General features: G+C 45.1%; 2 protein-coding genes and 1 long non-coding RNA gene across 4 annotated transcripts in view; 1 reads left to right on the top strand and 2 right to left on the bottom strand.

The window, feature by feature from the left end:
• The window catches only part of LOC112235376 (nuclear receptor ROR-gamma), a 31,705-nt gene extending 25,275 nt beyond the window's left edge, over positions 1-6,430 (bottom strand). The window contains exons 1-2 of one of the 2 annotated variants that reach the window (XM_042307034.1): positions 5,814-6,430; positions 1,932-1,961 (exon numbers count right to left, since the gene is read on the bottom strand). In XM_042307034.1, coding sequence (XP_042162968.1) covers positions 1,932-1,961; positions 5,814-5,874 — 91 coding nt within the window. In that variant the 5' untranslated portion in view covers positions 5,875-6,430. Of the gene's footprint in view, positions 1-781; positions 1,021-1,931; positions 1,962-5,813 lie in introns of those variants that run through there. The other variant, XM_042307037.1, reaches the window with a different exon arrangement.
• A 3,651-nt stretch (positions 6,431-10,081) lies between these two features.
• Positions 10,082-13,336, bottom strand: LOC121841044 (acyl-coenzyme A thioesterase THEM4-like). The gene is made up of 6 exons (XM_042307025.1): positions 12,890-13,336; positions 12,354-12,543; positions 11,935-12,097; positions 11,659-11,769; positions 11,357-11,481; positions 10,082-11,152 (listed from the first exon to the last, which is right to left on the bottom strand). The coding sequence occupies exons 1-6, from the start codon at positions 13,046-13,048 to the stop codon at positions 11,109-11,111; spliced, it is 792 nt and encodes a 263-aa protein (XP_042162959.1). The 5' UTR covers positions 13,049-13,336; the 3' UTR covers positions 10,082-11,108.
• A 57-nt stretch (positions 13,337-13,393) lies between these two features.
• Positions 13,394-14,559, top strand: LOC121841048. The gene is made up of 3 exons (XR_006080085.1): positions 13,394-13,674; positions 13,779-13,819; positions 13,976-14,559. It is a non-coding gene; the product is annotated as an uncharacterized LOC121841048 (long non-coding RNA).
• Positions 14,560-16,238: the final 1,679 nt, after the last annotated feature.

Here is a 16,238-nt window from a genome sequence, read left to right as displayed (position 1 = left end):
GGTTATGAGTGAGTTGGGGGGCAGGTAGCCTAGCGGTTATGAGTTGGGGGCAGGTAGCCTAGCGGTTATGAGTTGGGGGAAGGTAGCCTAGCGGTTATGAGTTGGGGGCAGGTAGCCTAGCGATTATGAGTTGGGGGGCAGGTAGCCTAGCGGTTATGAGTTGGGGGAAGGTAGCCTAGCGGTTATGAGTTGGGGGCCGGTAGCCTAGCGGTTATGAGTTGGGGGCAGGTAGCCTAGCAGTTATGAGTTGGGGGGGCAGGTAGCCTAGCGGTTATGAGTTGGGATCTTAACCACTTGTTCAAATCCCCAAGCCGACTAGGTGAACAATCTGTCCCTTGAGCAAGACACTTAACCCTGATTGCTCCTGTAAGTGGCTCTGGATAAGAGCGTCTGCTAAATGACTCAAATGTCAAATGTAAACTTGAAGAGCAGCTACAGAGTCAAGTTGTTGGAGGTTTTGGAAAGAAACAGGTCCAGGATCTGGTGAGGATGTTGGACATGCCAACAGGCTGAAACACAGTGCACTATAGTCATTCTGGAAAATCTATTTACATGATCATGTTTTGAGTTTAGAAATGAATATGACTGTGAGCGGATACATTGCTGTTGCCGTACTTGAAGAGTTGGAGGAATACGGAAGGAGAATGGGGGACGAAAAAAAGCCAAACAAACATACTTCAAATGTAGGCTACAGTACAGTATACACTCTCTCTCACACACACACACAGAGAAATGGTACTGTACCGAGTAACACACATTAAATCAAGGCCATCACTCCTACCTCGCATCATCTTCACTCCACTTCTCAGTCTTCTTGTCCCACTTTCACAAACTCTATTTCTCTCTCTCTTTCTTGTTGTCACCCTCAATTCACAATCACTGTCAAATTGTCACTGTCACTGTCTTGATCTCTCTCTCTCTCTCCTCTCTTCTCTCTCTGTCTGTCCTTTCTCTTGCCGAGTGACTATCTTAGTGCGCCTACAGCATGGTTAGGCCTCAGAGTCTCCGCTAGTCACTGCTCAAGCGCTCTGTCAGTCACACAGTGCTTGTGAAAGACAGAGGGCCTTTCCCCTTTCGCTCTCTCTCTTTTCATACGGTACTTTTTTCCCATTCTTTGTTGTGCGTAACCGCCTCACCTAGTCACCCTCAAAGTCTTAACCACTCTCTGTACCCACCAGTCTATCTCCCTCAAATATACATTGAAACACAAAAAAGTTTTATTGGCATGAAAGGACATATACTGTACATCTCTAACATGTCTAGAGGATAGGACTGTACCCACAGCACAGAGTGACAGCCTAACTAGTCAATTGAGTATGGACTGACATCTGAAACAGCCAATAAAGAGAGAGCTTTCTGATGATACACATCCCATCATCGGTCTGATTATTATTCAAAGTGAAAACTAGTATCATGAAAACCAACCAGACATTTTTCAATGTTCTCCCTACACTCAAAACTAACAGGTGTGTTGTAGTCAGGAGCCGAAACAGCCCAGAAACACCACCACATGTGAAGGAGATGCTATCTGATACCATCTGCATCCAGATGCCAGAATACCAATATAGAGTTTATCTCCAAACCTAAATCCAGCAAACAGGAGAATACTGTCTACACAAAGTACCACAGGTGCATAACAGACCTATAATGTTGATGTTGGCACCACAGAGAAACCTGTGTGTGTGTGTGTGTGTGTGTGTGTGTGTGTGTGTGTGTGTGTGTGTGTGTGTGTGTGTGTGTGTGTGTGTGTGTGTGTGTGTGTGTGTGTGTGTGTGTGTGTTTTCAGCACAGGTGCAAACGTGTGCAAATAATAGCGATCCTGGCATAACCACACTGCATGCTCATATATCTAGCACACACATAACACATGGGCATGAACAGACAGGCATATTGACACATAACCAAACACACACACAAACACAAACACTTACTCAAATGAGTCTTCTTGGACACAGTGTCTCCTGTAGTAAAGAAAAGACAAGTTAAATTCTGCTTGAACACAAGACACACTTCCTCTCTCACATCTTTGTTTAATGCTCTACTGTAGCTTCAGCCCCATGTCCCTCATCATCCCAACTGGGCTCATTTCAGTCTCTCTGACAGAGGAGGACTGAGTCTATGTTTCTCTGGCAATAACAATAGGGCTCCCGATAGGCGCAGCCGTCTAAGGCACTGCATCTCAGTGCTTGAGGCGTCACTACAGACACCCTGGTTCGATTCCAGGCTGTATCACAACCGGCCGTGATTGGGAGTTCCATAGGGCGGAGCACAATTGGCCCAGCGTCGTCCGGTCTTGGCCGGTGTAGGCCGCCATTGTAAATAATAATTTGTTCTTAACTGACTTGCCTAGTTAAATAAAGGTTACATTTCAAGTAAAAATAACAGAGGAGGACTGAGTCTATGTCTCTCTGACACAACAGAGGACTGAGTCTATGTCTCTCTGACACAACAGAGGACTGAGTCTATGTCTCTCTGACACAACAGAGGACTGAGTCTATGTCTCTCTGACACAACAGAAGACTGAGTCTATGTCTCTCTGACACAACAGAGGACTGAGTCTATGTCTCTTTGACACAACAGAGGAGAACTGAATCTATGCCAGGATGATGCTGGGCCTCTGCGCACAGGTGTGTCTGTTGTATGAAATTGTTGTATGAAATGAATTGGTGTGGAAGAGCCTTGAGAAAGAGACAGTTGGGAGAGTAGGAGCTGACACAAGCAGAGTGTAGATGGAGTTTGAACTCTCTCTCAGGCACACGCAGACACGCAGACACGCAGACACACACACACACACACATATATTTATACACACACACCTTGGTGAGTAAAAGACAGTCACAAATTATAGTGGAGGAAGGTGGGAGTCTAGCTTTCTGACCACAATTGTGAGAAAGTTCATATTAGACTGGATGTGTGTATGTGTGTGTGTGGGTTGTTTCCAAGCTGAGGTGTGTATTTTTAGTGTGTGTGCGTGTGTGTTGAGAGAGGGCAGGGGAGATAAGCATCACTGGGTGGAGGCAGACAGAGGCAGAGGTAGCCTGGGTCTTTGTGTCTGGGATAGAGAAGGTCTGCTGTGGCTGTCACTGCTTCCCTCTGTTTCCCCTCCTCATCAAATCACGTTTGCTTCATAAGCAGAACACAGAGGTCAGGTGAGAACAGAGCACTTGACACACACACGCACACACACACCCACTGCCGTTTGCGATTGTACACAAAAAGAAGGGATTTGAGTCGCTTTTCAACCTTCAGTGGACTAAGAACGTCAGCCATGCTGTCGGATCATGAGTCAATTTCATGTGATTCCAAACTAAACTAAATCCTAAACCTAAGTGCTAATGATCTGATTCCAGTGAGAACTGCAGTGACACCTGACCCATGCCACGGAGTATCAGCCCAAACCACAGTGTGGGGACTAAGAGGCCATGTTACACAAGACCAACATGAAGGAAATGGAAACCACTATCTTCTTCCAACTCCTCAATGTGCTCTACTTTTCAAAAAGACTGGTCTGTCAGCATCAATACCAACCCACCCCATCTTATCTCTCTCTATCGCTCTCTTTCTCTCCTTATCTGTCCATCTCCCTTGCTCTCTCAATCGAATCAAACAGCAGCATTCTGTCTTTTTCAATCAATGCTTTATCTGACAATGGAAGTCTTGCTAAGATTTAGGCGCTATTTAATCAAAAGCGGTTTCCAAGGGTTTCTCTTCTCCCCGTCTCTCTATCCTCCTCTGTATGGAGATATAGCAGCTGCAGGCTGGAGAGTGACAGAAGAACACACACAGAGATAACCGCTGCATGTTACACACACACTCTACACACACTGTGATGTAATAAGGGAGCGACTGCTGGTGCATTTACGTGTGTGTGCGTGTTTGTATGTACACAGTATAGAAGAGAGTAGCTCTCTGGTGCATAACTGTATAGCTATCATGATGTCCTGTCAATGAGTAACGGAGAGAGTAATATGCAGTGTCACGGCACCGTGAGAAAGGGTTTTAATGTGTTCTAAAGCCAGATAAGTATCTGGAGGACAACTGCGGCATCATTGCAGGATATTTGTATCAGTGCACCCTCTCAGCCAGACCTGGTTCAATTTAGGGAATAAAGATGAAAATATCAATCTGAGTCTGTAGCCTATATTTAGCTGAGGTGTCCATCTCACTCCATGGAGAGCCCAGTGTCTGCTGGTTCTTGTTATTGAATTTCAATTTGTGTCCAATTAAGACCTAGAGTAGACAACCAGGTAAGGGGAGCTTCTAACTAATCACTGACCTTCATTGATTAATCAAGTACAAGGGAGGACTTAAAACCCACAGACACTCGGCCCACCATAGAATGAGTTTGACACCTGTGGTTTAGGCCTGTTGGATGACGTCATTTAATGAATGACGTATGGAGTACGTGTGATAGAGACTGAAGGAATCTAAGTTGAAAGCCATGGTTTGATTTTAGACTGTGTAGTGCTGGCAAATGCAGCAGGCCCAAAACAGGCCCACACAGCTAAGAGCTAAGCCCTGGTTTTATAGAGGATTACTGCCATGTTTACCCTCAAGGAGAGTTACACCATCAGCTGGACAGCAGAAGAGAGGTGAGTTAATGAGAGAGGGGGAGGGAGGAGGAGGTAGAGAGGGAGGGGAGGAGAGTGAATGGGGTAAGAAGAAAAAGAGAGAGGGATTGGGAAGATGGGAGGAGGGAGAGTGAATGAGGCAGGATGTGAGGGGAAGGCAGAGAAAGAACTTGGAGGGAGGGAGCCTTGCTGATCTGACAAAGACAGAGTGAGGGGGTAAGAGAGAGAGAACGAGACAACTAATGTGTAAGAGAGAGACATAGTGACAGGGATAGATAAGAGATAAAAAGAGAGAAGGAGCTAAAGATGGAGAGAGGGGAGAGATAAGCATTAGAATGAGGCTCTCTTAAAGGAGGGGACAGGGTGATGGGGGAGGAGAGGGAGAAGGGGACAGGGTGATGGGGGAGGAGAGGGAGAAGGGGACAGGGTGATGGGGGAGGAGAGGGAGAAGGGGACAGGGTGAGGGGGAGGAGAGGGAGAAGGGGAGGAGAGGGAGAAGGGGACAGGGTGATGGGGGATGAGAGGGAGAAGGGGACAGGGTGAGGGGGAGGAGAGGGAGAAGGGGAGGAGAGGGAGAAGGGGACAGGGTGATGGGGGAGGAGAGGGAGAAGGGGACAGGGTGATGGGGGAGGAGAGGGAGAAGGGGACAGGGTGATGGGGGAGGGGAGGGAGAAGGGGACAGGGTGATGGGGGAGGAGAGGGAGAAGGGGACAGGGTGATGGGGGAGGAGAGGGAGAAGGGGACAGGGTGAGGGGGGAGGAGAGGGAGAAGGGGACGAGAGGGAGAAGGGGACAGGGTGATGGGGGAGGAGAGGGAGAAGGGGACAGGGACTGAATACCAACACTCATACAGCACTTCTGTAATCCCTAGGTGTGCTCCCACTACACAATAGTCAATGCTATAGACTGGCAAACACATGTGTCTGTGTGTGTGCATACATGTGCATCCACGCACACACACACACGCACACGTACACGCACACACACACACACAGACAGAGTATATTGCAAGGTGCACACATACACATGCATTCACCTTTAAATGTGCATTAATTTATAATGCTAACCTGTGACCTTTTCATTTCACCCAATCCACAATGTATAGCTAAAACACTAATAGTTGCATCTGCAAATAATTTACATTGTGAAATGTAAATGACTGAATAGACTAGGCCTAGCCTACCATGACTATACATGAATACACTAGGCCTAGCCTATCAATAATCAAGATAATATATCTCACCTCTTTTGATTGGTTCTTCTGTAGTGATGTGTTCAGGTGAATCGTGCTCCTCAAATTCCATAACTCCCCCGGTCAAAACAAACTGCGTGTGCTTGCGCCTGGCTCTGACACACACTACGCCACTTCACACTCCTGGGACACGCGTGTCTACACACCCCTTTTTATTGTCTATTCTACCGCGCGTTTTGATATGCACTTAGTATACAATGCACCATAAATAACTTCAAAAACTTTGGATCTTTAATTCTAAATATATAGAACTACCTGCTGTTCTAGAGGCAGGGACGGCGCATGCGCTATCAAACATGCACTACCATCTCTGTTAGAGTCAGTACGCTCATTTACTCTGACAACGTCTTTGTCATTTTGTCATTCTCTGTTGTCACTCTCTCTCCATATTCCGTATTGTCTTCACGTGAGGATAATATCAGCCAACTTCATTTTTGCAACGAACTTCCTTGTACAAGCAGTTCAGGCTACTCCGGTTTCAACCCGCTTGCTCTTTGCGCCCTGGCTGTCGGCCCGAGCTCCGCTCAGAGGTTATGTCACCAGGATTTATGTAATAACTCACGGCCGTTTGTTTGTTGCAGCGGGTCGGTCTTTATTCTGTAGTGCCCGGTTAAAACATAGCCCAACCAACGCATTTGCCTAAATAAATATGAGGGCAGGCAAGCAATACCCAACACGTTTAGGCCTATATATTTGTCTGGAGGTTTTTTTTCAGTAGCTTGACTTCTGTAATCCCTAGGTGTGCTCCCACTACACAATAGTCAATGCTATAGACTGGCAAACACGTGTGTCTGTGTGTGTGCATACATGTGCATCCACGCACACACGCGCAATACGGCCTCTGGAAATATGAAGAAGAAAGAAAATGTGTAATTATAGACTCATTATCAAACGTTTAATTTAATTTTATTGCTTTACTTTTCGGTTTTAATTACGGTCATTAATAGAAGCGCATGTAGTCTCCAGCAGTGTGCATGGTAAAGGGTTACCAAGAACCGGTTTACCCGTTACATAATCTACAACGCACTGAATTATCCGGTGTAAACAAAGTACTGTATTTAACAGTTTTACAGTTACTTAACCTGCTTGTTGTTGATGGTTCTAACTCAGGTCATATCAGATCAAGCTGATTTAAGCAATTTAAAAAAAAAATGTGTGGACTGTAAATAGCTACAATATTTGGGAGCAAATTGTAACCAACCGTCCTAAACTAAAGCCACAGTGGTGATCTGCGCATGCGCTTTACAACATGCACTATCATCTCTGTTATAGTTACTAAACTCATTTACTCTGAGAACGTATTTGTCATTTTGTCATTCTCTGTTGTCACTCTCCATATTTCGCCTTGTCTTCAGGTAAATATAACAATCGCCAACTTCATCTTCAGTTCAGTTCAGGCTACTCAGGTTTCACCGGGGATGAACAGTGTGTTCCGGTTCATTTTGGTGTGGTCTCAAGAAGATGACCGTGGAAATCTTGACCTCTGCGGTAAAGCGACTGTTGCGCTTTTGGAAATTTGATTGCGCAAGAAAGGTGCGTCAGTGCTATCCTTTTTTAATTACAGCCGCGCGGTTCAGCAACTGTCGGTTTCCTTCGGCTGGACCAGAGATATAGGTTTAACTGTCTCAGTGAGGTGATCTGCTTATTATTTAGTCTATATGATATGGCATTTGTGTGAGCAAGGCCATCAATCTGTAAAGAGATAAATCAGATCAATACATAACTGACAATATGCCAGGGCCACAGATTATGGCAATCAAATATGAGATAAAATATGACAAAAATCTAATCTCTCACAGTGAAAGAAAGCTTTTACTACTCTCTGGACATACAATGCATATGTGACAATACATATGTGTGCTTTTGTGGTTTCAACAAAATGAAATGACTGGAAAGTTGTCCACCTCAGTTCCACTGCGCCCTCGCTCCTCACAGCCCATCTGACCACACCTGAGTCTCAGGCTCTCCCTACCGCAGCTCTGGCTGTGTCTTCCACACACGCATGCACGTACGCACACATACACGCACACACAGCTGCTCTGCAGCCATCTCTCTCCAATATGAGGACAGAAACTCGAGGGGCCTAAGGGAGAGGGGATGGGGGAGTTCACACCTAACCACACCCACACACACACAGCAAAATACTCCAAAACCACACCAGTAAACTGTGTGTATGTATTTCATGAGGAGGGACACTGTAGGGTTTCCATGAAACACTAATTAAATCAGAAACTCCAGAGAAATGGGCCACTAGTATCAGTTAGTTACCAGACATATTATTTTCAGTTAGCAATCATGCCTAGTATTATCAGTTAGTTACCATGCAGATTAGTAACACTTAGTTACCATGCCTAGTATTATCAGTTAGTTACCATGCCGATTAGTAACACTTAGTTACCATGCCTAGTATTATCAGTTAGTTACCATGCCTACTAGTATCAGTTCATTACGATGCCATCTAGTATCTGTTAGTTACCATGCCTAGTATTATCAGTTAGTTAGCATGCCTAGTATTATCAGTTAGTTACCATGCCTACTAGTATCAGTTAGTTACCATGCCTACTGGTATCAGTTAGTTACCATGCCTGGTATTATCAGTTAGTTACCACGCCTACTAGTATCAGTTAGTTTACCATGCCTACTAGTGTCAGTTAGTTACCATGCCTACTAGTATCCGTTACTAGTATCAGTTAGTTACCATGCCTACTAGTATCAGTTCATTACCATGCCTTGTATTATCAGTTAGTTACCATGCCTGCTAGTATCAGTTAGTTACCATGCCTGCTAGTATCAGTTAGTTACCATGCCTGCTAGTATCAGTTAGTTACCATGTCTACTACTATCAGTTAGTTACCATTCCTAGAATTATCAGTTAGTTACCATGCCTACTAGTATCAATTAGTTACCATGCCTACTACTATCAGTTAGTTACCATGCCTACTAGTATCAGTTCATTACCATGCCTACTTTTATCAGTTCATTACCATGCCTACTTTTATCAGTTCATTACCATGCCTACTAGTATCAGTTAGTTACCATGCCTACTAGTATCAGTTAGTTACCCTGCCTACTAGTATCAGTTCATTACCATGCCTACTTGTATCAGTTCAATACCATGCCTGCTACTATCAGTTAGTTACCATGCCTAGTGTTATCAGTTAGTTACCATGCTTACTGGTATCAGTTAGTTACCATGCTTACTGGTATCAGTTAGTTACCATGCCTACTAGTATCGGTTTGTTACCATGCCTGCTATTATCAGTTAGTTACCATGGTTTTATGCTGACAGAACCTCTGAACTCTGTGATGTGGACAACGTGTCAGTTTTTACCGTAATGCTGCCTGTCATTCATTTCTTACTGGAAGGGGATCATTCACAAAGAGGGAGGGGTCAGAGACAAGACAGACTGACAAATAAAGAAAGAGAGGGAGACAGACAGCGACAGAGAGAGAGAGGATGGAAAGAAGAGGGGAAAGAAGGAAGAAGGGGTGAGAGGGAGAGACAGCGACAGAGAGAGAGGATGGAAAGAAGAGGGGAAAGAAGGAAGAAGGGGTGAGAGGGAGAGACAGCGACAGAGAGAGAGGATGGAAAGAAGAGGGGAAAGAAGGAAGAAGGGGTGAGAGGGAGACAGACAGCGACAGAGAGAGAGACAGACAGCGACAGAGAGGATGGAAAGAAGAGGGGAAAGAAGGAAGAAGGGGTGAGGGGGAGACAGACAGCGACAGAGACAGAGAGGATGGAAAGAAGAGGGGGAGAGAAGGAAGAAGGGGTGAGAGGGAGACAGACAGCGACAGAGAGGATGGAAAGAAGAGGGGAAAGAAGGAAGAAGGGGTGAGAGGGAGACAGACAGCGACAGTGAGAGAGGATGGAAAGAAGAGGGAAAGAAGGAAGAAGGGGTGAGAGGGAGACAGACAGCGACAGTGAGAGAGGATGGAAAGAAGAGGGGAAAGAAGGAAGAAGGGGTGAGAGGGAGACAGACAGCGACAGTGAGAGAGAGGATGGAAAGAAGAGGGGAAAGAAGGAAGAAGGGGTGAGAGGGAGACAGACAGCGACAGTGAGAGAGAGGATGGAAAGAAGAGGGGAAAGAAGGAAGAAGGGGTGAGAGGGAGATGTAGATTCGTAGAGAGAAGTCGACAGATGAAGAGAAAAGGGTCTGTATGACATCAGTCTGTCTGAAGGTTGTTTATAACACATGGACCAGTGAGAATGGAAAAGTTATCCCACATTGAGCCAGATACCATTGAAAAACAGTCTACAGTACCCAAGAGGTAAAGCTTTATTCAAGAGGTCATAATGGTCACATAATAACGTATCAGCAATGATTCAAACCTCAAACTGTAAAAGACCTAATAAATTATTCAGAATTATATAAATAAAAAATAAACTATCCATGAAATATATCGGAGTGGCTGTGGATCCAACTTTTCTAGACCTCTCATTCCGACGGCTAAAGGTCCCGAAGCTTCTTTACACAGTCTCTGTTCTACTTGAGAACAAGCTACTCAGGTGAATGGTGCTTGTTTAATAAAGTTAGATCAAATCTGAATCAATGTCTGCCAGATCACATAATGATGGTATTCTACATAACAGAACCCAATATAATAGCGTAGTATAAAATTACTGTAATACAAAAACACCACCTCATTTCTTATGAGATTTTTTTCTCTCTCATGTGGCCAAAACTCAACAGCACGTGCCACTAGGCAAAATATGTCCTATGACTGAAACTAGACACAGGTATGCAGATGCTGCATGGACGTTTCACCGGTAAAACATGAAGATTATCAGTCACAATTGACTGAGAAATGTGAAGAGAGGTGCGTAAAGTAGAGACTCTTGCACAGGCAGAAGTGTCGGGACCTTTAGCTGTCGGGAAGAAGGGTTCAGAAAAGTTGTATTCACAGCCTCGACCTGAATATAATATACCAGACGTTATGAGCTTCACTCTGACTGGAGCCGGTTGTCCAGGAGTGTGTAACAGTGGAGAAAGAGAGGTACAATATCCATATACAGTATCTGTAGGGTATGTCAGTGGAGCACAAGGCATCAGGTGTCTCAGGCAAACTGCTAGAGTTAAGAAGATTACTGGATCTGACAGTCAGAACCACACACACACACACACACACACTCAAGCATACACACTCCCACACTCAAGCATACACACTCCCACACTCAGGTACTGATATACACATTTGTGTGCATACAAACACACCCCTTGGAAGTCAGTGCTGTTTCTGATGTTGTGTGTTTGTAGCGTCTGGTTGGTCGATGAGCTGGCCTATCCATCATCCTCCTAATAGGTGTCCCATTGTGATTGACAGAAACAGCCCTGAGCGAAGGAGAAGGAGAGAGAGCGAGAGAGAAGGAGAGAGAAAGAGAGGGAGAAGGAGAGAGAAAGAGAGGGAGAAGGAGAGAGAGAAGGATGAGGGAAAAGAACCAAACATACTAAGACTGAGAGAACACTTCAGACTGACTGAAAGTCCAATGACACACGTCTAAAACACAACCAACACGTGAGGGTGGGAGGCAGTACCTGTGGCCTCTGTGTGTAGTTTGGAGCTGTCCGTGTTGGTCACTTGACAGGAAACAAAGGTTTTCCGTCCCTCCTTCTTATCCAATGAGCAGGTGAGCAGCACTGTACTACCCAATGAGATGGGGCTTTGGGGAGGAGAGGCAGGATACAGTATGTGTCATAACCAGGAAATGTGGTCAGGAAAAATCTAGAACCTCACTTAGAACCCTACAATAATGACCACAATAACACGAAAACATGTTTTTAGAGCTTAATAAGCCATGAGTGAGTGATGGAGAGAGTGAGGGAGAAAGTGTGTGTACCTGCGGTAGTTGATGTTGAGGTTGGCAGTCATGACAGGCCCAGAGAGGTAGGTGGCGTGGGTCCCCGTTACAGTGTCAATCATGGTAGCTATTGCCCCCCCATGGACGTGCCTGGAATCACACACATCATTTATAAACATTATACTTCAGACTAAATATGATGTTTGAATGCTAGCAGTTGATTGTGTCATTTTTACAGAGATACACACACAAGGACAAACATTGTCACATTATACACATGCCATCAACACACACACACACACACAAACAGCTCACCCCGGGGGTCCCTCCAGTAGGTGGCCAGCCTGGAACACACACACACACTTCTGCTCCTGCTTGTTGACAAACACGACATACTCGAACCCTGCTCCCTGCGCCCTGATGTTCCGCGTGAACAGACGTGCCTTCGACTGAATGATCTTACTCAAATACACCCCACCTTGGAAGGAGAAACACACATACAGACAACATCTTACTCAGATACACCCAACCTTGGAAGGAGAGACACACAGAGTTACACACATACACACAACATCTTACTCAGACACTATGCCCAGGACTTGAGAGACAGGGTTATACAAACACGTTACATTTTAGTCATTTATCTTGTCCAGAGTGACTTACAGTAGTGAGTGCATGCATTTTCGTACACACACACACCATCCACATGTGGAAGAAACCCTTCCTTACTGTACCTGTGGCGTACTTGAGGGAGCGGTTATAGCTGGGCAGTCTTCTCCAGACCCCCCACTTCTTCTCTCCGTCATCTGTCTCTACCTCACACTGGCTGTTATAGTGCTCATACAAACGCCTCATGTCGGAGCCCCAGGACGAGTTGGGCAGGCTGAAGTCCCGTGGCTGGAAAGAGAAAGGCCAGGGCAGCACCTAGTGGACAAACACTACTATTACACCCACATCCATACTTTATTACAGTATTATCTGACTGAGTACAGGGGGTCCCACTCTATGACAACAGAACAGCATGACACGGCAGAAACATCCAGAACGAAATACATTCTGCACAGTTGACAATGCACATTGTGGGGAAAAAATACTGTTTCTATCGGCAGTAACGTTCGGGAAAAGGGAACCATGACAAATGTTTAGGTAAGATGATTCATGACTCACATGTTCTCACTCATATTGCCCTTGACAGTAGGCTACACTAATGTTATGGCTGTTTGTAGCTAGCTAAATATGTGTGGCTGTGTGTGTGTGTTTCTGGACCTACCGCCATGGTTCGGACACTGTTGATAGACCAGGGAAGCTGGAGAGTCCCTCTTGGAGTCATTTGTCTGATGTTGGTGTTGAAATTTCCCTTTGAGATTTCACGTCCCATTATTTGGCATAGTCCCCTGGCCATCTGCTGCACTCCTCCTGTTCGTATCATGATGACAATGCTGGGGTAAGATTGCCAAGCCCTATTCTGATGTAACTACAAGTAAATTAGCTAATGTAACCTAGCTAACGTTAGCTACTGTAACGGTACGGTTACTATAGCTAGCCCTTTAGCTTTACTGACTAATGGCTGAGGTATGATAGCAATACACATTCAGAATCAAACCTAACATCGCACTATAACGTTCTACTGTAACAAACTAACAACAGGAGAATAAATACGGAGCTTTTGTCAATTTTGTCTCGCCTCTGGTTTTTGCCGGTAGAATGACTTTCATGTGTATCTAACCGCCCCATGTAACCACTTCCTGCACAAGGAACGACGACGGGCAACACGCGTCATGCTGGTCATGTGATCTGTATCGTTCAATGTAATTGGCAGCGAAGGAAGGATATTTCCGGCTACATAGGTTAGTTACCATGCCAACGTAGACAGACTTGCCTCCATCCTTTGAGACGCTGACATTTTTTTAACCATTTATTCGTTTATTGTGCAGTCTTTGTTAAAGCAAGATACTTGTGACTATTTACTTCAAATAAACTGCCAGCAGGATGTTTGGTTGTGAGGATTGACGTTCCAAAAACAAACTTGTCCAGAGGGCGAGAGACAGAATCAAGGTAAGCATGTCACTACTAAGCAACACACAGACAAAAAAGTGGTCAGATACCTATAGCTAAGTGGCTGGAAATGTGTTCTAGTCTGCATTTTCCCTCTTTTATAGAAAGATGGCGAGATGACGAACCGCATTGCAGAGCTGGACAGGTGTGTAAACTATTCAGTTCTGTACTGTTGGGCTAATTGTAACTGCAACGTTTGATACGTTTTCCCTGAAATATCTTGAAGTTACAGTCCTTTCACTTCTCAATGTAGTGAACTGTAGTGAAAGGACCCCCCCCCCTCTCTCTTTCTCTTTCTCAGTATCTGTGGTGAAATGCAAAATGCTGAGTTTGAGGGCTCCACCCAGGCTGGTTCCATGAGGACCCTGAAGCTGAGAGAACTGACCCAGCAGAGAGAGACTGAGCTGGGAAAGACTGCTCTGACGATGGTGAGGGAGTGGAGGGGTGCTGAAACAGGGCCCTGTCTCCTCAGCAACACTAAAAAAAGTACTTTCGGGTCACAGAATTTCAGAATGTCAATAGCCTAAATGCCCCCAATGCAAAGCAATGTGTATGGAAGACATATTGGCTTATAGAGCAAATACTATTCTAGGTGCCACAGTAGAAGTGTTGTAGGGAATACTCAGTAGGGTCTGTAGAATGTATATATGGTGTAATTCCATAGGCTCTGAATAATACAGATCAAGATAGCTCAGCATTCAACGCCATAGTACCCTCCAAGCTCATCATTAAGCTTGAGGCCCTGGGTCTGAACCCCATCCTGTGCAACTGGGTCCTGGTCTTCCTGACGGGCCGCCCGCAGGTGGTGAATGTACTGTATGAAAAAACGCCTCCACTTCGCTGATACTCAACACTGGGGCCCCACAAGGATGCCTGCTCAGCCCCCTCCTGTACTCCCTGTTCACCCATGACTGCGTGGCCATGCACGCCTCCAACTCAATCATCAAGTCTGCAGATGACACAACAGTAGTAGGTCTGATTACCAACAATAAAGAGACAGCCTACAGGGAGGAGGTGAGGGCCCTGGGAGTGTGGTGCCAGGAAAATAACCTCTCACCCAACGTCAACAAAACAAAGGAGCTGATCGTGGAATTCAGGAAACAGCAGAGGGAGCACCCCCCTATCCACATCGATGTGACCGCAGTGGAGAAGGTGGAAACCTTCTTGTTCCTCGTGTACACATCACTGACAAACTGAAATGGTCCACCTACACAGACAGTGTGGTGAAGAAGGCGCAACAGCACCTCTTCAACCTCAGGAGGCTGAAGAAATTTGGCTTGGTACCTAAAACCCTCACAAACTTGTACAGATGCACAATTGAGAGCATCCTGTCAGGCTGTATCACTGCCTGGTACGGCAACTGCACCGCCCGCAACCGCAGGGCTCTCCAGAGGGTGGTGCGGTCTGCCCAACGCATCACCGGGGGCAAACTACCTGCCCTCCAGGACACGTACAGCACCCAATGTCACAGGAAGGGCAAAAAGGACAAGGACATCAACCACCCGAGCCACTGCCTGTTCACCCCGCTATCATCCAGAAGGCGAGGTCAGTACATTTGCATCAAAGCTGGGACTGAGAGACTGAAAAACAGCTTCTATCTCAAGGCCATCAAACTGTTAGATACTGTTAAATAGCCATCACTAGCACATTAGAGGCCACTTTAATAATGGGAACACTAGTCACTTTAATAATGTTTGCATATTTTGCATTACTCATCTCATATGTATATACTGTATTCTACTGTATCTTAGTCTATGCCGCTCTGACATTGCTCACCCAAATATTTATAAATTCTTAATTCCTTTACTTTAGATTGTGTGTATTGTTGTGAAATTGTTAGATATTACTCTTAGATATTACTGCACTGTTAGAGCTAGAAATACAAGCATTTCGCTACATCCACAATAACATCTGCTAAACACGTGTATGTGACAAATAACATTTAATTTGATTTAATTTTCACTGTTGTCAAACAGCTTAAAATGGGGTGCCTAGACACTATAAGGTACAAATATAGCACTGTTCAGGAAGGAACACTCTGTATTATTCAGAGCTCAATGAAATGACACCATATATACATTCTACTGAGTATTCCCTACAATGCTTCTACTGCAACACCTAGAATAGTTTTTGCTCTATAAGCCAACATGTATTCCTTATACAGTGATTTGCAACGTGGCCAATGGAATGGGTGGGGTAAAAGGCCAGCAACACTCTGTATTATTCAGTCCCATGAGTCCCATGAAATGACACCATTACATTCTACAGACCCTGAGCACTCCCCACCCCATTTTTACATCTGCACAAATAATCGTATTGTGTCCAGGCACCCCAATTTAAGATGTTTGACCACAGTAACAGTACAGCAACACTTCCTATGACCTAGATTTTTGTTCTAACTCATCTGATTTGTATTCTAGGAACTCTAGTGAGTAGACAGGGCCCTGGTTTTATGGACACACTATCAATCGCTTTTCCTGTGTTCAATTTGTCTGTGCAATAAAACAAAAATACAGTACTTTTTTCTTAAACATTACATTTCAAATTGCATCCTTAAACAATAG

This window comes from Oncorhynchus tshawytscha, linkage group LG03, assembly GCF_018296145.1.
Source record: "Oncorhynchus tshawytscha isolate Ot180627B linkage group LG03, Otsh_v2.0, whole genome shotgun sequence".
NCBI classification, from domain to species: domain Eukaryota; kingdom Metazoa; phylum Chordata; class Actinopteri; order Salmoniformes; family Salmonidae; genus Oncorhynchus; species Oncorhynchus tshawytscha.
Note: the sequence above shows the minus strand (reverse complement) of the source record. Positions and strands in the feature narration are given on the sequence as shown.

What these genes read in the sequence shown, in the direction of transcription:
- LOC121841044 (XM_042307025.1), bottom strand. Translation starts at nt 13,048, where the DNA reads ATGATACGAACAGGAGGAGTGCAGCAGATGGCCAGGGGACTATGCCAA. An exon ending in CTCCCTCAAGTACGCCACAG is followed by an intron (nt 12,098 to 12,353) that starts GTACAGTAAGGA and finishes TCTCCTTCCAAG; the next exon opens with GTGGGGTGTATTTGAGTAAG. An exon ending in CTCAACATCAACTACCGCAG is followed by an intron (nt 11,482 to 11,658) that starts GTACACACACTT and finishes TCCTCCCCAAAG; the next exon opens with CCCCATCTCATTGGGTAGTA.